Source organism: Lactuca serriola, chromosome 3 (assembly GCF_051521515.1).
Source record: "Lactuca serriola cultivar US96UC23 chromosome 3, Lser_US96UC23_V15, whole genome shotgun sequence".
In the NCBI taxonomy this organism is placed as follows: domain Eukaryota; kingdom Viridiplantae; phylum Streptophyta; class Magnoliopsida; order Asterales; family Asteraceae; genus Lactuca; species Lactuca serriola.
The window spans coordinates 44,703,672-44,725,287 of record NC_136410.1 but is presented as its reverse complement, the minus strand read 5'-3'; the positions used below and the strand labels follow the sequence as shown (position 1 = coordinate 44,725,287).

The window sequence follows — 21,616 nt, the reverse complement described above, 5'->3', positions numbered from 1 at the left end:
ATCCTCGAAATATTTAGGATCCTCGAATGTCCAGGATCCTCAGTTACCTCAGGATCCCGCCAATCTCTGTTACTATTTTCATTGACATTCATAACGATTATATTTTGTTCATACTTCATATAAATGAAGAAAAAGTAAGGGAAGACAAATTCTCAACGAATAATCATCTAAACTATGCTAAAGACCTGAAATACTTGGTCAAATAACGTTCGTGAAGCCGGTCATAGAGGATCCCAGAAATATTAGATATCTTGTTGGCTAGTTTAGACTATAAATTGACACTTGTATCTCGCACACAACACACTGTTTTTTTGCTAGAAGCTTACTCTACCAAATTATTTACTTGATCTCACAAGAATACTCTATGTAATCATCATTCTACATTAATAAAATCATCAATGTATGTGATCGTTGTTACCTCCCAAGGTTTTGTGCCGGAGATCCTAACAAGGATCAAAAACTTTCCTTGCAAACCATTGTCTCACTCTCTTTATCGTTTGCTATTACACAATTCGAACATCACAGCCTCTCATTCAATTTGGTTGAGTAGTACTTGTGTAATTTTGACCAAAACACTATCAAAACACTTAAACTTAACTTATAGCGGTAGGGATAAACAATAAGTTATAAACTTTTTTTTATTTTTATCTGTCCAAACACCCTTTAAATAATTTAATCTGAACTTTTTGTTTGTAACCTTTTTGATTTCCTTGTTTTTTCGTATCCAAATTCCGTTTTTAATGTTTCTAATATTTTCCAACATTATAAAAATTAATAATAAATTATATTTATTTAATAAAAATGGTTTGAATTAGATATTGGATATTAAATTATTAGTTGATGGTATGAAATTTTTAACAAATAATTTTGTAGGATGAGAGAGAAATTAATTTTTTTTATATAAAAATTAGATTAAGGGGGTGTTTGGATAGGAAAAAAAGAGATGCGTATTGGTTATTCTCATAATAAGCTAACTTTGAGTGTTTGGATAAAATCCAGGTTATTAAGCCAAATAAACTAATTTTAATAAGCATCTCTCCTCATGGTTATTGCTTATTTCCACCACAAATAAGCTAATAAACAGTAAGCTAATCCAAACACCCCTAAATTGAGTTAAGTATCAAAGCTAAAATGGAGAAGATGAATACATGATGCCATGTTCATGGAGTTCGAAAATACGTGACATTTTTTGAGAGAAAGTTGTGAACGTGGAAAAATGGTTTCAATCCAAGATATGTGAGGCCATAAAATATTTCCCATTTTTGGAATCGCAAAGAAGAGGGAAAATTCAAATCCAAACTTTTTCAATATTTTCAATTTCCCCAATTCCAAAAATTTCAAATGCACTGTTCATCGCACCAAAAGTTGCCGTGTATTAATATAATATATTCTCCATCATCGTCTTCGACATTATCATCATCATCATCAAAGCATATACCTACTGATTTTACTCCCATATACCTGATCAATCTACCTCCCTCCTTTCCTCCCTCTATCCCAGCCATGGCGCATGATAGCGACCTTCCCTGCGACGGAGATGGCTGCTGCATGATCTGCAAAATCAACCCACCGGAAGAAGAGAAGATTACCTGCAAGACCTGCGTCACTCCCTGGCATCTTGATTGTCTTTCTGCTCGTCCCCAAACCCTAGCCGATGCTGCACAATGGGAGTGTCCCGACTGTTCAAATCTCATTACTTCTCCGCCTCCCTCTAACGTCACATCGGGATCTGAACCGTCCGGTGCGCTTGTTGCGGCCATTCGCGCCATTGAGTCTGATGTCTCACTCTCCGACCAAGAGAAGGCCAAAAGACGCCAGCAACTGTTGAGTGGAGGAGGTTCCGACGATGGCGATAAACCGGCCGATGACAAAATAGAGGCCGCCGGCGCCGGTGGTACCGATGTTCTGAAGATTCTCAGCAGTAGCTTTAACTGCTCCTTTTGCATGCAGCTACCGGAGCGACCAGTCACGGTAATGTTTCTTAGAACTATTTGTTTTAAAGTGATTAACATAGATTTAGATCCATTGCTCTGTTCCTTTAATCGTTTATAAACTTTGTTGATTAAACCACCAAAAGAAGTTTCAATGGTTTCGTTATGGAAAATATCTTAACAAGTTAACTTCATTGAGTAGCACTATTTAAAGTTTCTTTGTTCATGTTACAGACACCCTGTGGCCACAACTTTTGTTTGAAGTGCTTCGAGAAATGGGTTGGCCAGGGGAAACGAACATGTGTCGTTTGTAGAACTTCGATTCCTCCTAAAATGGCGAGTCAGCCTCGAATCAACTCATCCCTTGTTATAGCAATCAGAATGGCGAGGATGACAAAGTCAAATGCTGCTTCAGGACCACCTAAAGCCTATTTTTCTGTTCTGAATCAGAACAAACCAGACAAAGCGTACACCACTGAGAGGGCAAAGAAGACAGGGAAGGCTAATGCATGCAGTGGGAAGATATTCGTGACAGTTCCTCCAGATCATTTTGGACCCATTACTGCTGCGAATGACCCAGAGAGAGGAATGGGCGTTCTTGTTGGTGAAACTTGGGAGGATCGTATGGAATGTAGACAATGGGGTGCTCATCTTCCTCATGTTGCTGGGATTTGTGGTCAGTCTGAATATGGTGCACAATCTGTTGCACTATCTGGAGGATATGAAGATGATGAAGATCATGGAGAGTGGTTCCTATACACAGGAAGGTATGCAATGTTTTGTGTGTTTTTTTTTTTTTTGTTTTTTTTTGTTTCTTGATGTGATTTTTGTTGGCAGTAAAGGGGCTTTGATACCAAAACTAGTATCATCTTTTTGGAAGTTTTGACTTCTTGTTGCATAATTCTATTGCACAAAGTAGTAGCATTGTGTGTTTGATGGTGATATATTTTAATCTATTCTTCCTTGTTTCTTATGGACAGTGGTGGAAGAGACTTGAGTGGAAACAAAAGGACAAACAAGACTCAATCATTTGATCAGAAGTTTGATAAATCAAATGAAGCCTTACGAGTTAGCTGCAAAAAGGGCTACCCTGTACGTGTTGTAAGGTATGTTCTTATCTAACTATGAAGCTTGCCTACCATATTCCTATATGTGTAGATTCCAATACCATAATCTTTTGTTAAATGAACAGGTCACACAAGGAAAAGCGTTCTTCCTATGCGCCTGAGAAAGGGGTGAGATATGATGGAGTATACAGGATTGAAAAATGCTGGAGGAAACCTGGAATTCAAGTAAGATTTTGAACACCACACAATTGTTCCATATTATATAGTCTTTCTTTTTCTAAAATGGTGTCTAACATTTACTTTATAACAGGGATACAAGGTATGTAGGTATCTTTTTGTTCGCTGTGATAATGATCCTGCTCCATGGACAAGGTTTGTGATTGATCTAATGATTTCAATGTTTATATGAAGTTTCTAAAATGGGTTTTATTAAAGTTATTTACTTTTGATTATAAATTTGCAGTGATGAAATTGGTGATCGCCCAAGGCCTTTACCTGTCATCAAGGAACTTAAGGAAGCAACAGATATAGCAGATAGGAAGGGTCCTCCTTCCTGGGATTATGATGTGAGATAATCTTGTTCTTATGTCTGTTTTAGCGATGATCTTGTTACAGTTCAATGATTTTGATAAACCCTGATATATTTGCAGGAGGAAAAAGCTTCTTGGCTATGGAAAATTCCTCCACCTGGAAGCAGAAAGCATGCTGACACTGGTGGTATGGAGGCTGGCAAAGTTCCAAGAACAGTCAGGCGTAAAACACATATGATGTCTGTGAGTGAAAGACTCCTGAAAGGTCAGTTTTTAACTATTTGTTACCTTTATAAAAAGTAAAAACCATTTTTGTTTATCTGATGAACTAAGTATATCTTGAACTACAGAGTTTTGCTGCCTTATTTGTCACAACGTGATGAATTTTCCTCTTACGACTCCATGTGCACATAATTTCTGTAAGTCATGTTTGGAGAATGCTTTCTCTGGTCAAACTTTTATAAAGGAGAGGACATGTGAAGGAAGGCGAACACTTAGGGCACAGAAGAATGTCATGAAATGTCCATCTTGCACTAACGACATCTCTGAATACCTCCAGAATCCACAGGTATTATTTTTTCCCCATACAAAGTAGTAATGGTTATAATCTGTGATGAATCTAAATAAGCATGTTCATTTATTGTCTTGACAGGTGAATAGAGAATTGATGAGTGTGATTGAATCACTTCAGAGGCAGACTAAAGAAGCAGAGGAAAATGCAGGTTCTGGAGAAGAAAATGAGAAGTGTGATGTTATGGAAGAAGATAAAGATGAGGAAGTTAAGGATATGATGAGTCTTGAGGTTGATGAGAAAGTTGAAGAGTCAAAGGCTGATGTGAAAGATGAGATGATGGAGGAAGGTGATGTAGGGAGAATTGTATCTGATGATTCAGCTGTTAAGGAAAATGATAACAAGGAATCCATTGAAAAAGCTTCACCTAAAAGTAAAGCTAATGAAGCCATTGAAAAAGCTTCACCTAAAGGTAAAGCTAACAAGAAAAGGAAAGCAGCAGGTGTTACTGATAACACACCTAAGAAGAAGCTACATGAGGAGGAGTCTGCAAGTGTGAAGCCAGAATCGACTGAAACAAAAGATCTGAAGGTTGATAAAGAAGGAAAGGGAGGCAACAAGACTCCAAAGAAGAAGAAAAATGGTGATGGAAAATTTGCAGCATCACCATCACCTTCAAGTCCAGGAGCCAATACCAGAAGTAAGAAGGCAGTGGCTTAGCAGGAGAAATAGGAGGGTAATAATGTCTTTTGCATGGTTCATTTAGGATGTCTGATTCTTTTTTATTTTAACAAGATTGTGGATTGATATGGGCAATTTTTGGAACCTAATGCCATTTTCAAGACTGGTACTGGTAGTAGTCTTATTTTGGCTATATATATATATATATATATATATATATATATATATACTAGCCGTTTACCCGCGCAAAGCGGCGGACGACAAATAGTTTGTTTCGACAATTAATTTCTTTTCGATGGAGAATGATTATTTTCAGTTTAATAATTAGTTTGCTTTAGGAAACATGTTACATTAAAAATAAAGAAAATTCATGAAATGACCAAATTATAGGGTGTTGAGTATTTATTTGGATAAAAAAAGATCTGATCAAAAGCTTGGAAGAGAAGATTTATAGAAGCTTGTTTAAATTTTAATATTATTTTATTAATGATTAGTTGTATAATTAGATTAATGATTTGGACTTCTTAAAAAAATATTATTATTTTATTCAATCTATTTTTAGAAATAATGAGATTTGTTTTAATAAGATAATATATATATCTTTACTATCTTATAAAAGAAATTTCACTATTTCTAAAAATAGATTGAATATAATAATATTATTTTTTTAAAGACGTTCAAATCATTAAGCTAATAGTATACATTAAGCTAATAGTATAAGTAGTCATTAATAAAATAATATTAAATTTTAACTTGTGTTTTGAATTCTTATATTTCTCAACAAATTCTATCTTCTTTTCTAAATCTCAGATAATTCAAAATTTGAAACCATCAGAAAATACATGTTGATTCAAATATCTCTCTTGCAGATGACTCTTTTTTAATAGGTTTTTATTTTAATTCTTATTTGTAATTGATTTCATCATTTTTAACTTTTTGTATTTTTATCTTATAAATATATTAGGTGAAAGCTTTATTATATCAGGTTTGTTACTAAAAATGTTTTACTATGTTTCTTTAATGTGTTGGCTTTGCAGGTTTAAAGAACTCAACCAAGAGGGCCAGTTAGAGCATTGTATTATCATTAGTTTGTATATTTTGAAATCTTACTTTTGCAATAAAGAATGGTTAAACATAAGATTTGACATGATTAAGGTAGTTTGTATATTTTTCATCTTGTTTAGTCTAAAAATGAAACATTTTTCATTATTGGTCCTTATAATATCAAGTTTCATCACATGGACTTCCTGATTACGGTAATTATTGTTCTTATTATAAGGTTCTATATAAATTTTGTTCAATATTTTAAGGTTTCGAGAACCTAAATCAATATGAATAGTTGAATTACATACCATCGTTGAAAATGTTTTAATTTGTGACCAAACTTGGTTTAAAATCACAATGAACAAGTTGACACCTGAGTATTTTGGCCTTCTCAAAGGCCTATTTATCGATTTTTGAATCACAACACCAGATATTCTAAAGGTTTATTTTTATAAACTATTATTTATAGATTTTAGCATTTTATTTAGTAGGACATTAAATTAATAAAAGAATTAAGGAAAACGAAAAAAAAAGAACGATAAACAGTACAAGTTGTTTGAGTATGTATAAATGAAAGTAATAACCATTTAGGGGGTGTTTGGCAAAAAAACTTATTGCTTATTAGTTTATTAGCTTATAAGTTAATAAGTAAGTGTAGGGTAACTTACGAAAAAATGACGTATTAGAGATTCCCCACCGGAATAATTTATTTTAATCCAAACACTTTTTTAACTTATAGTGATGTGGAACCTAATAAGTTGTTTTAAAAAAGCTTAGTCAAACACCCCCTTAATATGGTATGGTAATGCTCTTGAAAAATAGGTGTCATTAATATTTCTTTCTCGAAGTGAATGCAAAATGGTTTTAACTCTAAAGAGATCAAATTATTCGTCGTCCGCTGCTTTGCGCGGGTAGACGGTATATATATATATATATATATATATATATATATATATATATATATATATATATATATATATATATATATATATTGGTTGGTTAATATCCTATCATCTATTACTATTTTGGTGTCATGTTTACTGGTTTATGAACTTGTTCTATCTATAGCTCAAAATTTGTTACAGGATGATGTTTATTATTACAGTATATTTGTAATGAATGTGAGGATGGATGTACATGATGATTCTTAGGACTTCTGTTGTTGCTCAAGTTTCTTTACCAAAGCTGCCTTTTCTTCCTCAGGCAGAGCATCGAACAAAAACACAGATTTGTCTCCAATGTCATCCTGGAAATACATATAAGGGTTAATCAGAAATATGTGTGTTTTTAGTTTCAAATTTTCAGTTACACAGAATGTGAAACGAAATCTACCTTAATAGGCTGAGTGAACTTTCTAGCTGCAAATATAACAAAAAGTGCCATCCAAACGCCAAGGAGACTGACCTTAACACCATCATCCATTAGCCCACTCTGATTCAGAAAAAGAAACAAAGAAAGACGATGATTAATGGAGTGAAACTGAACTAATAATCATCAATGAAAATGGTTTCAGAAGAACTGTACCAGGTGTCCGAGAAGAACTGAGGGAATGATGAATGTTAGAATACCAGCTTCCAATTTCCCATAGCAAAGTCCTGTTTTTGATTGTTTAATCAGTCGAATAAGAATTCAAACAATCTGTTTTGTTTTCCTTTTTTTAATAAAAAAAGATTGATTACCTTCTTTGAATACAAGACCAGTTAGGGCTGCAAATAGTGGACCAACGAACCAGACTGCAGAAGGATTGTCGATGACATATCTTATCAAACTTTCATCTGCAGGTTGAGCGAGACATATTTTTGCTGCAAATGATCCGACAACACCAAGAGCCCATAGCGCTTGAAGAGTTCTCTTAATCTCAGTTACGTAAATATGAATCAAAACCAGTGAGAACCCTAATCCAGTAGCTCCGATTGCGTACAGAATATCGATATTTTGCTTCAAGAAATCAGTGACGAAGAAATCATCAGGCAGGAAAGCAGTTGATGACGCAAGAACAAAGGATGTAGCAGCTGTAACTAGTCCGGACCTGTATGAAATGACCTGCAACACCAACACCAAACAGAAACTATGAATGAAAGTGATGATATGCATATGGTAGTATTAAGATTGAATTTGTGAATAAGTCACCTCACGGATATCGGAGGAATCAACGGACCAGGGGCCGTAAATTCCTTGATAGACTCTTGGAGTTGGAGGTTCCAATAAACCGTCGTCTCCGGCAGCTTGGCACTTGACCCCTCTGTGTCTATGGAGTTGGAGTTGTGTAGAAACCCTAAAAAGATGGGTGGTGGTGGTGGTGTTGGTGTGAGTAGAAGTGAGTTTCAGGTAGCCATAAGAGGAGGGGAATTTGGTATCGGAGAAAAGAAGAGCAGGAGGTGCTGAAGTTGCAGTAACCATAGCCATAGCCATAGCCACATCGATGCTCATCGCTGATTGTTGGTTTATTAGGTTGGGAGGCCACAGTTATCGACACCTACACAACTACGAAACAGTATCAAATTATTGCCAAAACTATATCTTTCTTGCAAGTCTTTGCTTGGTTTGTATAAGTTATAATAATAACTAGCTTATAACCCGTGGACACTACGGAAAATAAATGTAAAAATAATTCAATTAAATTATAACTTAGTTATTGAGCAATGTTTTGTTTGTAATTTTATGGTGATATAATAATTGGTTGCAATTATGAAATGATAATGGTTTGAATTTGAAATAAGCAATTTATATTTGTATATATGTTAGAAAGTTATCATTTTGTATAATGCAAATATAAATTTTAAAAAAAAACATAAACATAAATTCATATAAATAATAAAGTTTTACAAAGTTTTTATAAATTTCTAAAAACTTCTTTATACACGACATTGGATGTTTTATTTGATAGTCTACCATGGTTATTTAAAATTAACAATTTTAATCCCTCTCTACTTTGAATTCTAGATAAAGCAACATACAATTGGCCATGTGTAAAAACAGGATCCTTGAGAAACAATCCAACCTTCGATAAAGACTGACCTTGGCTCTTGTTAATTGTCATTGCAAAACATACAGCCAATGGAAATTGTCTTCTTTGGAATTTGAATGGGATTTTGTTTTCAGTAGGAGTTAAAGACATTCTTGGAATGAAAGTCCGGTTTCCAATATTACTTCCAGATATGATAACTGCCTTGATTACTCGTTTGCCCAATGATACGACTTGTAGTCTAGTGCCATTGCATAAGCCATTTTTCTGATCAATGTTTCTCAATAACATAACTGGAACACCGACTTTTAAAATGAGATTATGGTTTGACATACCTGAGATTTTAAGACCATTTAAAACATCAGGTGAGTATAAATTTGCATCAAACTGATCATGGACAAACTCAGATTGGCAGAGGCTATCTAAACTTAAATATTCTTTTGGCTCTCCTGGAATCAGTTTTAGCAACCGATCATTTATTTCTTGGACAACTTCATTCTTGGGAGCAAGTATTGCTCTTTCTTGAAAATAACCCGCAATGTTGAAGTTTTCAAGAATGGAAGGATATACAAATTTGATTAATGAACCATTGGGATCACATGGATCATTAATGAGAATGTCTTATGGAATATCAACAATTGCTTCACCATCATTCGGACCACCAAGATTACCTTCTCCTATGTCCAAAAGCCAGTTTGAAAAACTCGTTATTCGATGAACAACAGATGAATCGCTGCCAACAGTTAACCTCATGTTTTTTGTTAATTTATGGACTTTGCATTGTTGCCATAAATACGAAGAACTTAAAGAAGCGTTAACAATATTTTGTCTACTGCCACCTGGAACAACAGGTAGAATTTGTCTAAAATCACCTCCAAAAACAACCACTTTCCCTCCGAATGGAATATTTGAGTTTTTAGGATCGACAAATCTTAATATATCCTTCAAAGTTCGATCTAAAGCTTCAAATGCATGCGTGTGTACCATTGGTGCTTCATCCCAAATGATCAATGAGGCTTTTCTTACTAAACTCGCAAGATCACTCTTTGGATTTATTTTACAAAAAGAATCCTCGGTAAGATTTATGGGAATATTAAACCGAGAGTGTGCTGTCCTACCTCCAGTCAATAATAATGAAGCAATCCCACTTGAAGCAACGTTTAAAACAATCTCTCCTTGGGATCTAATTGCTGCAGAAATTGTCTTCCAGAGAAATGTCTTACCAGTTCTACCATAACCATAAATAAAGAATACACCTCCCTTATTATTTTTAACCTTAGCCATTATATCAAGAAAAATGTTGCGTTGCTCGTCGGTTAATGAAACAAAGAGCCGATCAAACTCATTCTTCAAATTTGATATGTCATAATCTAGCTCCTCGACTATCAAACGATTGTTTGAAGATGAAACCAAATCAACATCTGGGTAAGGCATCCTTCTATAGTTCTTGAGACTGGAATTGTTTCGGAGTAAAATTTGTTCTATCTCGAACAAAGTCAAGTTTTTAATTTGATCTTCGTTTAGTGATAAACCTGTACGATAAATACTGTATTACTTACGACATATTAAAAAAAAAGATAATCTGGGAGGTAAAATGTAATTGATTGCATATTGGAAATTTATATAATACAGTTTTAATAATAATTTAATAAACATATAATACCTAGAGAGTTTAATCTCTTTTGTTGAGAATAAAGAATTCCGTCTGAAAGGTATTCCCATGTGTTTTCCCACACAATCTCTGGTTTACACAAACTACTGGACAATAACATCGTAACAAATAAGAAACGTAGATAAAAACCAGATCCAGAAACACTTGCTTCCTTAATTGCTTCAATGTATTCTTTGTCATCATCCAAAAGGCCCAGATTATAGCATGCATCTTTAAAAGAACATATTTCACCATTGACTGTGCGAATTTCTTCGAAGGATTTTGGACCTTTCACTTTATTTAAAAGAATTCTTAAAAAATACGCTTCTCCAAGCTTAGGTGAAACCGAGTGAATTCTACCAATAGAATATCCAACTTTCCTTGGCTTCCAAATATTAAGTTTAGGTTTCCAAACAAACTTTGTAGGAAATTCAACATATGTAAGTTTCCGTGCATCTTTATTGATTTCATTACACTTCATCCAAGATGTGAACATTGAAGAAGCAACTGAAGGCCGGTCAAGAACATCTTCAATATCGTCGTCTGCCTCATATACAACTTGTTGTTGACCAGGAAGATGAAAAGGTAGTCTAATCACAGCAGGATACCTATAATGAACATCATATTTAAAAATCCGCCATGATGCTTCACATGCAGATATATATCTACAATCATAGTATTCTTTGATTTCATCCACTACATCATTGTTATCAGAATCATTATTGCTTGGCTCCATAGCAACAGTCGCTCTATCAGGACCCTTGTTTATGTATTTAAATAAATACTTTATAGAAGATCCCTGATTGCACCATTCAACATTAATGTGTGCCTGATATCTTTTAATAGATATTTGTTGTATGGAACAACATTCCTGTTATCTAACTGAACACCAGATTTTTCAACAAAATGTCCATCATTTCTTCTCCTATATAAGGGAAAACCATCTGAATCAACTGAAGTATGATTACATAATTGCTTTGGAAAGTTTTTAGAACACTTTCTGTCCACCATGCATGGGCAATTCAAATTTTCAGCTCCACATGGACCGTGAATCATGAACTCCTTGACAAGTGAATATAATTCTGGATCTTCTTCGATATTTGGAATCTCAGCAGAAATAATGGGATCGATATATTCAACTGTAGGAAGCTTGTAGTCAGAATGCATAAACAAACATATATGACTATGGGGCAGACCTCGTTTTTGAAATTCAATTGTATAAACCACTGCATGTAAAAATATACACATAAAATAGAAGTTAGAAACTAAAGAAGGTATATATAACCTACACAGACACACACACACAGACGCACACACACACACACACATATATATATATATATATATTAAAGTATAATTTTAAAATACATGCTTGAACCTTGCCAAAAATTTCATTTTCCCTTAAATCTTTAATAAATGCATCCAACTTTATCTTAAATAACCTACATAATATATCTAGTCTATCTTTAGGATGAAGTGGAGTTTCCTTAAGAAACCTTTGAACTTCTGGCCATTTTGGATTACACGTAAAGGTTATGAAAAAATATGGATATCCAAACCATTTACATAGCGACATGGCATCCAAATAGTTTTGCATCATATAACGTGCACCACCGGTAAATGAAGAAGGTAAAATCACACGTTGACCAACGTTTGAAATATCTGTACTACCACGTGCTTGGTGATTACGCAGATTCTCATAAGACTCACATCTAAGAATTTTTTGTTGCTTACGTATGAAAAATAATCGCTCACTTTCAATCATTGTATAACCATCAACCAAAAATTGTTGGAACAACCTTTTTGCATTAAGAAGTAGTGAGAACGATCGATCTCTATCTTGAATTCTGTAAGCAAAAAATTCTCTCATTGTACAAGTTGGGCGCTTGCTATTACTTGAAGATGTAATACCTCTATGAAGGATGTCAACTCTGTAACCATCATCGCCATATGGAAATAGTAATGAACACTGAAGAGCAAGGTAAGAAGGATGTAATTCACTGATACGCTTTAGTAATCCTGATGAGGTTTCAACAATGATGTCTTTATTTTCAATTGAATCACAAATGTCACCGACAATTAAAGCAGCTACCTCAGAAGAAGTTGGTAAGTTATATGTCCTTCCATCTTGTTCTCTTTTTCTGATTAATCTTAATTTCAAGTTAGCACCGGGATTTTCATGCAGACTGTCTCTTACCATCCTATAAGACTTGACCAACGCATTGTTTGAATCTAACATAACCTTCAAAAATTCTATAATCTGGAGATCATATGTTGTTGTAGTTGAAGTAGAACCGCTCGTTGGTCCACTAAAAATATTAAAAAAGAATTATTTAATGTTAGTAAAGAAAATAGCGAAATGAAACGGTTTATTAAAGTTATTGTAAAAATATACCCAATACTTGTCGATCTATTTGAAATCTCGTTCTCCGTATCATATATGTATAACTGACAGAATTTAGGTCTTGATCCACCAATAGGTAAAAGACTTCCCATACTATGATAATTTTGACCGCTAAGTCTGAATATGTATGGTGCGTTACCTCTGTTGATGGATGAATTGACTTTGCCTCCCATGGATGTAAATGAAAACATTGAATTGTAACGTCGAATGTTCTTCATGAAGTGTTTGCTTTTAGAATCTACGGAACGGTAAAGATTTTTGTAAGATGAGGGTGCTTCTTTTAAGGGTGGTAGCTCAACTTTGCCATAGCCACAACATAGGGAATAAGACGTATTGTCTTTTTTTTGGCCTTTAAGCGATTCATCTACCCATAATTTTGCATGACAAATATGACATATAACAATTTCGTCTCCATGATCCAAGTAATCTATTGAATAAAAAAAAATATTAAAAAAATTAAAAGATTATAAACAATACATTATTAAATAATTTTAAATAATATAAAATCTATTAGAATTATGATCACCTTTTGATATACCGCGGAATTTATCTTCGACAATATGATCATCATTAGTTTATTCATCTAATGTCAAGTCAAACACATGTATAGAGGTTATATGCGAAGTCTTTCTTTTCAATTGATGTTTTCCTCTCGGTAACTTGATTGTTGATGAATTCTGGATGATTCTCGAAAAATTACCGGATGTCGTCGCATTCCCAAACATTGAATTATGTTTGTTAATAGATATTGGTGTTTGAATGTTATTATTGTATATATAATTGTCTGATAAAATAAAAATACAAATTAGAACGTTACCAACAGTTATGATTTATATAAAAGTAAAGTTTACATTTGACGTTTCATATATTTAATTATGCGTACCATTTGAAATGTTAGAAAAGGGAGTTCTAACATTTAAATTTGTTGAAGGAGAATTATGAATTATCGTCGAACGATTTGTGGATGTCGTGCCAATGCAAAACACTGAATTATGTTTATCAATAGACAGTGGTGTTTGAACATTATTATTGAAAATATAGTTGCCTGATAAGATTAAAATACAAATTAGAAAGTTAAAAATTGTTATGAGTTATATAAATATGAAGCATATATTCTTAAATTTGTGTATATAGAAGTACGTACCATTTGAAGGAGGATGAATATTTGTATCTTGATGTACATATGATTTGGCTGAGTTTATATTTTCCTTGTCTAGGGTAACGTTCGTATAGTTATGTGTAGATATTAATCTAACACGACGACTTAAGACATCTATTATATAATTAGAAAAAATGGTTAGTACAAATAGAAAAATATTATTTTTTTATAAATACTATAAATTAAAGAGTGTTGCAAAATTTATATAATATTTATATTTGCATATCAATTGTAAAATAAACGAATATAATTACCATTATTCAACATGTAAGAAGCATGTGTAACAGATGAATTTTGACGGGTTGATGTGCTTAGTAACACTTTGGATTTTCTATTATCCAAATATAACTTTCTAAGTTTTCTCCTCTCCTTAGCGTTTGTAGATTGTGTAACGTTATTTTTAACTGTAAAATAGTAGAAAACAACTTAAAGTCTATTTTTTATATTAAGTTCAAATATATTTTAATTATTTAATAAAAAAATAAAAAATAATATATTTACAACTAAAAAAAATAAATAAAACATATTATAAATTATAAATGCAAAATAAAGAAAGAAGTTTACAGTATTGGCTAATATTAATAGCATGTGCAGTCGGTGTATGATGAGAGGATGATGTAGTACGACGTTTTTTGGATTTTTTGTTATCCAAATATAACTTTCTATTTTTTCTTCTTTCTCTAGCGTCCTACCGTCCGTTGCATCCATATTCTTGTTCGATACATAATAACAATAAAAAAGTACATTGAAAAAGAAAACTAAGAATTTGTATGTAAATGTTACATACGATTGATAGCTTATGTAATTTGTTTAAACTTAATTTGATGAATTGAATGCTAATCAAATACGAAATAAATGATATTTCTAAATCATAAAATTACTTAATTATATATAAATAAAATTTACTTAATAAATTGATGAGCATAACAGATAAAATGACAATTTAAATAGTTTATTTCGATTTAAATTAGAATTTAATAATTACAACATATAAATATAAATTATAGTTGTTTTTAATATTAATTGGGTATATAAAAAAAAATTTAAACTATTTAAATATTATTTATAGAAAAATTAGAAAAATAAATGTTATTTCTTTTTATTGTTTTTATGTAAAACAAAAATAGTAATTACTCCTTATTGTTTAACAGCAAACCCACGTACACAAAAAGCAATCATAAAAACCCCCTTTTCCCCATTTGTCGTAATAGAAATGAAGACCTAGAACAATGTTATAGCAAAATCGATTTTTCAGCCATCAAGATCAACAACTCTAAGGTATTAATTTCGGAAATCTATAGAAGCCTGTCCATTGGTATCGATGAAGGCAGAAAGTAATATACGACCAACAAATCTGATTTGAACCGAGTGGTCGGTTTTTTTCGATAATATACGAGGTAGAAGTCACAGAATGAAGGTACGGATGATTAGGGTTTGAAGATATGATGGTTTAAGGTAAGAAATTATCTAAATATATGTACAGAACATAGATTAGTTGGAAGAAATCATACCTGAGTTATTTTGTGCAGAAATGATGTCTTTTGAAGAACCACTCGAAAACTGAAGTGGTATGAAGAGAAATTCAAAATACGTCAAGAGTGGAGAGGCAATCAGGTAACTTTCAATTTGAATGAAATTATGATTTTCATACTTTTTGCGTAATAGTTTGAAATTTTAAATTTCGAATTTCGTAGATGTTAGTGTTAAATCTGTTGAAATGTTATTCCGATTAATATGAGTAAATAATTATTAATACATTTTTATATACCTTCCGAAATTAGATTGCAATTTTATAAAAGATTTGCCAAATATTAGGGTTAAAGATATGCAAAACGCTAGACAAACTCATATTAATGTTAATGTATTTGAATATTTGATTACTGAATAAGCATTTACAAAAAAAAAAAAATCATATTAGTGTTTAGATCATTCTTCTTCTTTTTTTTTTATACAAATTGAGGTCCTATTGAAATACTAATTCACCATCTATGAATGGCATCAAATGAATATGTTTTCCTATATTATTTTCCAGAATCAAATTACAAAAAGTATTGTTCAAACTTATATATTTGTTTTTGCATATTTGATTAAATGACATAGTTAAAGTTGGCAAAGTAAATCATGATTAATTGTTAATTAAAAAAATTTATCCATTATTTATATATCCGGTTATAGTTATTTTTTTTGTCAAATTATTAAAATTTATGGATCTTTATAATATTTAATTAGAATATAAGACCACAAATCTGCATACTTTTCTTATATGGACAAAAAGAATGACATTATTTTTAACAGCTAAAAACTCAAATAGAACAATTACATGTTTGGGTAATCATTTCTTTAAAACTAAATTGTAATCCAAAATCAACAATGCTTTGTTTTATTACAACATATATGAGAATAATTATGTAACCCATATAATAAGATGGTAAGTGAACATTCTGTCAATTATAGGGTTATTCTGTAGTTTATGTAACACAAAATTGCTAAAAGGTCAGGAAACTGATAGCAGTTTCCCTCGGCCAGAATATTGAGAAATGAAATATTAAAAATGCCCTTTTGGTCATTTAAACTCACACTACAATAGATCAGGGGCATGATATGGAAAGAATTTCAATTTGAATTACTATCTCATTAAAGCAGAAACATAATTCTTCAATTACATATATGTTTCTTTTCCCATGAGTTCCTTCATTTTCGTTATCCTCAAAAAATAGATGTAAAAATGATTAATCTATTTAATTGACCATTTTACCCTAAAAAAAACCTGTAAAATCTTTATTTTTAAATTCGTGTATAACAACATTGTACTTTTACATTTGTATTTGACTATTTATTAGTGGTTCAGTATGTTCTTCTATTTGTTATTTGTGTGTATGTTCATGGAAATCGAAATTTTCAAATAGTTTTTGTATAAAGCATAGATTATTTAAGAAACCTACTAAAACAAAAATGTTGCTAACTAAATGTTTCAAAATTCCATAGACAATATAAAACCACAAGAATTTAAAATAAAACTGAAGTTTATTAACGTTAACAAACATAATTTTCCAAGTAATAGCAATGTACATTTGAGTAATACACATGTTAATATCGATTTGTTTATTTATGTCCTTATTTACTTCTGAACCGTAATCATTAATTATGCTTCCAAAAAGTTCAATAAAACAAACTTACTAAAATATTTGGTATTTTTAGTTCAGTATATTGGATGCTCCTACAAATTTTAGTTTTATTTTTCAAAAAAAATTGAGCGAATTTTTTTTGATATTGGTCATATTTATCATGCTCTTTTTCACCCTTTTTATATCGAAAACCTTTATTTTATTTGGTATTTTTAGCTTCCTTATAACTCATTGTTTATTGTTTATACATTACATATATAATGTATAGAATGTATGATTCTGTATTTAAGAAACAACCGAATAAAGATGGAAAAACATGAGGGTATAACAAAAAATATGGAAATATTTATTCATAACATGCTATACAAATATAGCATCACAAACCATTTAAAAATAAAATGATAGAATCCAAAGTTTTAAAGTTAAAAAACAGAATTCAAAAAACATGAAACCAATATAGTTTAAAACCACCATGCAAAAAAAAACATAAAATTGTTTCTGAAATTCCAAAAAAGAATTCATTTCCAAATTAACCATAAAAACCCGAGTCAGCCACTTTTTTCCATCTTCACATTCAACAGTTGTTTTCCCGGACCATCTGGAGATACTTTTGGAGTTTTTGAGGACGATAACTTTTCATTCGATTCTTTATTAAAGACTTCTTCCAGATTTCGTTTCAAAACGGGTGTTGTGTTGTTAACTTTCATTGGGCTTGTTGCTGAGTTTTTGTCAACAGTCGAAGGAGTTATGTTTTCGTCGGTACCAGAAATTGCATCCTAAATAAACAATTATACAAAATCGTTATTTAGATCGAAGTATTAATTTATAATATATTAATATAATGTAACATGCATAAAACCTTTAGATTTCTGTTATCTTGTGATTCGAATTCGCCCAAACCAATATCCAGAGATTGTGTTGTACCAGTCTGCAAAAGACAGAAAATAACAGTAAAATTGTTTTAAAAAACCCATAAGAACATATAGTTAGCAACAAAAAAACAATAATCAACAATGAATTACCTGTGAATCAGTAAACTTGTTTTCGAGTTGTTCAATTATATCAACATTAGTACTGACTCTAGTAATTCCATACTGATTGTTTTTTTTTAACACATTGAAATCTGTAACAGAAATCTTGAATGCCAATTTCAAACCTTTCAATGCATTAACCTCCCCGGATAAAATTCAGTATTGTCTCCACTCTGAAACAAATAATAATATAAATACAACTTCGTGCAAGTTCATATATACAAAACCTAATAATCATTTAAAAAATTTGTTATGACCTGTGTCATTCTTTTAACCAACTCCTTTGTTGAACTCTTCAAAAGATATCTTTCCTTTTTTTTCAAACATTGTTAATGTGATAGTCCCAGTGTTATCTTGCACACGTATCGGTATCATAAATCTATAATAGGTTTACAAAATATATTATTAATATATACATGGAGTAAAAAACAATTTTATATGATTATAGCAGAAAGAATAACCTCAGTACAACAGAAGTTGTTGTTTTTGTGCAATTTCTGTTATGACATATATAAGTAATTGATTTTGCATTTGATTGATGAACATTAGTATCATCTTTTGCATCATTAACGTGAGCACAGTAACTGCAGTTTGTACATGCGGGATAGAACCATCTCTCATTTTGCAATATCCCCTTTATAGTGCCAACTATAATGAAATATGTTCTCTGCATGAAAAAGTTGTTATTTAGAGTATATTAATATTTTATAAGTTTTATTTAACTAATTTTGTTTATCTTTTCTTATAAGGTAAAAGTATCTTTGAAACATTAAATTGATGATTATTTCACCTTTGTGAGGAAACATCGTATTCATTATTCGAAGTCTATTGCAACATTATTCGAAGTCTATTGCAACATTATTCAGGTACATTTCAAATTTTATATTTGCATGTTAAATATTCATTTTGATACATATAGAGATATAGTTGTTATATTACATTCGTATATAGAAAAGTATTTATGTTTATAATTTTAGAATTTTATATTTTATAATATATATAAAACGATATTTAGAAACCATCTAAACAGAAACAGTTAAAAATATTTATGAAAATACAAAAAAATAGATATATGAATATAAAAGTTTACAAAATTAAAATAAATACCTCGAGGGGTTCAAAAATCTCAGCAATAGTCTTGAGCTTAGTTCTAACTAAGAAATCATCAAATTCAGAAAGTTGTTTAGATTCAATAACTGAAATTGTATTTGAAGTCGAATCAGGACGATCATCCACATCTAAACTGTAAATTATATAAAGTATACTTTATTAGTATTATTGAAATGAAATGTTGTATAATTAAAACCTATATGAAAATATGGTACCTTTTTTTGAAGAGAGTAATTTCATCAATGTCAGAATTTATGAACAACTTTGAAGATGTAAAGTAGGTGTTAACACTTGGACGATCTTTAATAAAAATAAAAATAATTAGTATAACAATCCAAGATGATTAAGTGTGTCTATATTTTAAAAATATACCTCTCCTAACAGTAATTTGTGCAAACTGAAGTATAACAACAACATGTTGATTTGGTGGATTGTTATCTATGTATTTCTGCATCTTGTACGCATAATCACCCCACAAAATTACACGGAGTTGCACTGCACTGAAAAGTCAACAATTGTTTATTAAAAATCTTTTTTTTAACATAATATAGACTACAAATATAAACATATAAAAAAACATACCTTGCATCTTGGATGTGAATCGTTAACCTGTGTTTAGACTTATCTGGATTATCTATCATCATCTCACTAACAACAACTACCAATCCAATAACATCTGTAAAAAAACAATTGAATGAAGAGTTGTTTAAAATTCGAAGAGATGATATAAATTAGATAAGCGTAATTAAGACGAATTAAATTTTTTAGTTTATAACGGGAATTATAAATAATAACTAACCAACAGATGTATCTTCAGGATGTAGAAATGAGAGTATAGATTCATACTCAACAAATGAAAATCCAAATTTAGTTCCAGAAAATTCTGCACATTCTGTAACAACAGTATCTTGGACAAATGTTAGTTTTTGATCTTGAGGAGTTAATTTGAAAATACCGGGCTTTTGTGATGCAACACTTGGATTTGTGATGTAAAAAGCTGACCCATCCTTTAACAGATTTATGAATCGATACAAACATTTTTTGTAGACAGTTGCTTGGATTTTGCTCCCCTGTAAAAAATTTATATGCCATAAACAAAGAAGTAATTGTAATTAAGTGTTTAAGTGTAAGAAATCATTAATATGTAGAGTATAGATACCTTTTCATCAAGTAAGATTAATTCAATTGCCCAAACGTTATCCTTGTTGTAGGATGACATATGTTTCCACAAGTTTATGACACGAACTTTTAGTGTCAAATCGTCCCTCAGCGCATCCACATCGTCAATGAAAGTGATATTGTGATCACCCATTTCACTGAAAAAAAAAATTAAAATTTATATAATTTTGATGAAAAATATATGTAATTTACAAATAAGACATAAATGGTAAATTTGTCAAACATATATACATAAGATGAAAGTCGTCAAACATTAGAACCATCCATACTTTTTTACAATATATAGCAATGTACTAAACCAAATACAAAAACAAAGGTTCTCGTGAACTTTTAGGTTTTGCACAAAAACAAAATCATAGAATGCCTATTAGTATTTAACAAAAATTAAAACATAAAATTTCATTTTGTGTAAACCTTTTTAATTTATAGAGTAAACCTTTTTAATTTATATAGTCACCATTTTCTAAGTATGAGAAAAATGATAATTTTGTGTATAAAAAATTACACAAAGTAAAAGAAGAAGAAGAAGAATATAGATATATAATCAAAATAAGAATAACAATAGCAGAATTGCATGGTTTATACAGAAAGGAAAAACATGAGAAGAATATATATATATATATATATATATATATATATATATATATATATATATATATATATATATATATATATATATATATATATATATATATAAGTATAAGTGAAAGAATAAGAATAACGACATTGTGGTTTATACAGAAAGCAAAAACAGAAGGAGAAGAATATATATATAAAGAATAAGAATACCGACATTGTTGTTTGGTTTATATCTTACCAGAATCGTAGTGTTTTATGATTCAGCTAATAAGCAAAATGCGAATAGGCAAATGTTGGAAACGAATTCAAAGGTTTCGTATTTATAAGTGAAAGAAAACATTCAATTCGTAATCGTAATAGTAATCTTAATGGTCAATATTTTGTTTGATTTTGATTTGATCTAATTCCTATTTTGATGCAGATATTTTTGGAAAAAGATAAATTTATTAAAAACTCATTGTTGATTTTATGTGATATAATGGATGATTGATTTAAATGCAGGTTTAATAAAGAAACAGATTTGCTGATTAGTAGCAGAATTAGAGGATTGGTAGGTCAAAGATTGATAAGAAAAAGAATTTCCGTTTTATAATATAGTGATTTTATTTGAATTGAATTTGAATTTGAATTTGAATTTGAAATTGTTAGA

The 21,616-nt window shown here is 30.9% G+C and overlaps 4 protein-coding genes across 6 annotated transcripts; 1 reads left to right on the top strand and 3 right to left on the bottom strand.

Annotated features, from left to right (window-relative positions):
* Positions 1-1,369: 1,369 nt before the first annotated feature.
* Positions 1,370-5,957, top strand: LOC145092091 (E3 ubiquitin-protein ligase ORTHRUS 2-like). 3 transcript variants are annotated; one of them, XM_079029988.1, is made up of 10 exons: positions 1,370-1,971; positions 2,166-2,698; positions 2,912-3,037; positions 3,124-3,223; positions 3,309-3,370; positions 3,462-3,564; positions 3,649-3,793; positions 3,879-4,096; positions 4,181-4,472; positions 4,512-4,881. In XM_079029988.1, exons 1-10 carry the CDS (start codon positions 1,504-1,506, stop codon positions 4,757-4,759), a joined length of 2,295 nt encoding a protein of 764 aa, XP_078886114.1. In that variant the 5' UTR covers positions 1,370-1,503; the 3' UTR covers positions 4,760-4,881. The 3 variants fall into 3 exon arrangements, with proteins under 3 accessions (XP_078886114.1, XP_078886113.1, XP_078886112.1); XM_079029987.1 differs by adding an exon at positions 5,758-5,957 and having other exon boundaries at positions 1,374-1,971; positions 4,181-4,775; XM_079029986.1 differs by having other exon boundaries at positions 1,376-1,971; positions 4,181-4,881.
* Positions 5,958-6,800: 843 nt separating this feature from the next.
* On the bottom strand, positions 6,801-8,296 carry LOC145092090 (integral membrane family protein). The gene is made up of 5 exons (XM_079029985.1): positions 7,895-8,296; positions 7,444-7,807; positions 7,289-7,359; positions 7,097-7,195; positions 6,801-7,010 (listed from the first exon to the last, which is right to left on the bottom strand). Exons 1-5 carry the CDS (start codon positions 8,192-8,194, stop codon positions 6,912-6,914), a joined length of 933 nt encoding a protein of 310 aa, XP_078886111.1. The 5' UTR covers positions 8,195-8,296; the 3' UTR covers positions 6,801-6,911.
* Positions 8,297-9,350: 1,054 nt separating this feature from the next.
* Positions 9,351-11,116, bottom strand: LOC145095188 (uncharacterized). Its single transcript, XM_079033113.1, has 2 exons — positions 10,393-11,116; positions 9,351-10,261 (listed from the first exon to the last, which is right to left on the bottom strand). The coding sequence occupies exons 1-2, from the start codon at positions 11,114-11,116 to the stop codon at positions 9,351-9,353; spliced, it is 1,635 nt and encodes a 544-aa protein (XP_078889239.1).
* Positions 11,117-11,166: 50 nt separating this feature from the next.
* Positions 11,167-21,183, bottom strand: LOC145095187 (uncharacterized). The gene is made up of 20 exons (XM_079033112.1): positions 21,178-21,183; positions 20,658-20,752; positions 20,369-20,525; positions 20,009-20,279; positions 19,792-19,885; positions 19,582-19,709; positions 19,425-19,509; positions 19,207-19,342; positions 19,119-19,121; positions 18,561-18,766; positions 18,375-18,478; positions 18,091-18,224; positions 17,928-17,996; positions 17,625-17,844; positions 14,198-14,347; positions 13,668-13,829; positions 13,485-13,568; positions 12,776-13,211; positions 11,947-12,689; positions 11,167-11,606 (listed from the first exon to the last, which is right to left on the bottom strand). Exons 1-20 carry the CDS (start codon positions 21,181-21,183, stop codon positions 11,167-11,169), a joined length of 3,723 nt encoding a protein of 1,240 aa, XP_078889238.1.
* Between the last annotated feature and the right edge of the window lie 433 nt (positions 21,184-21,616).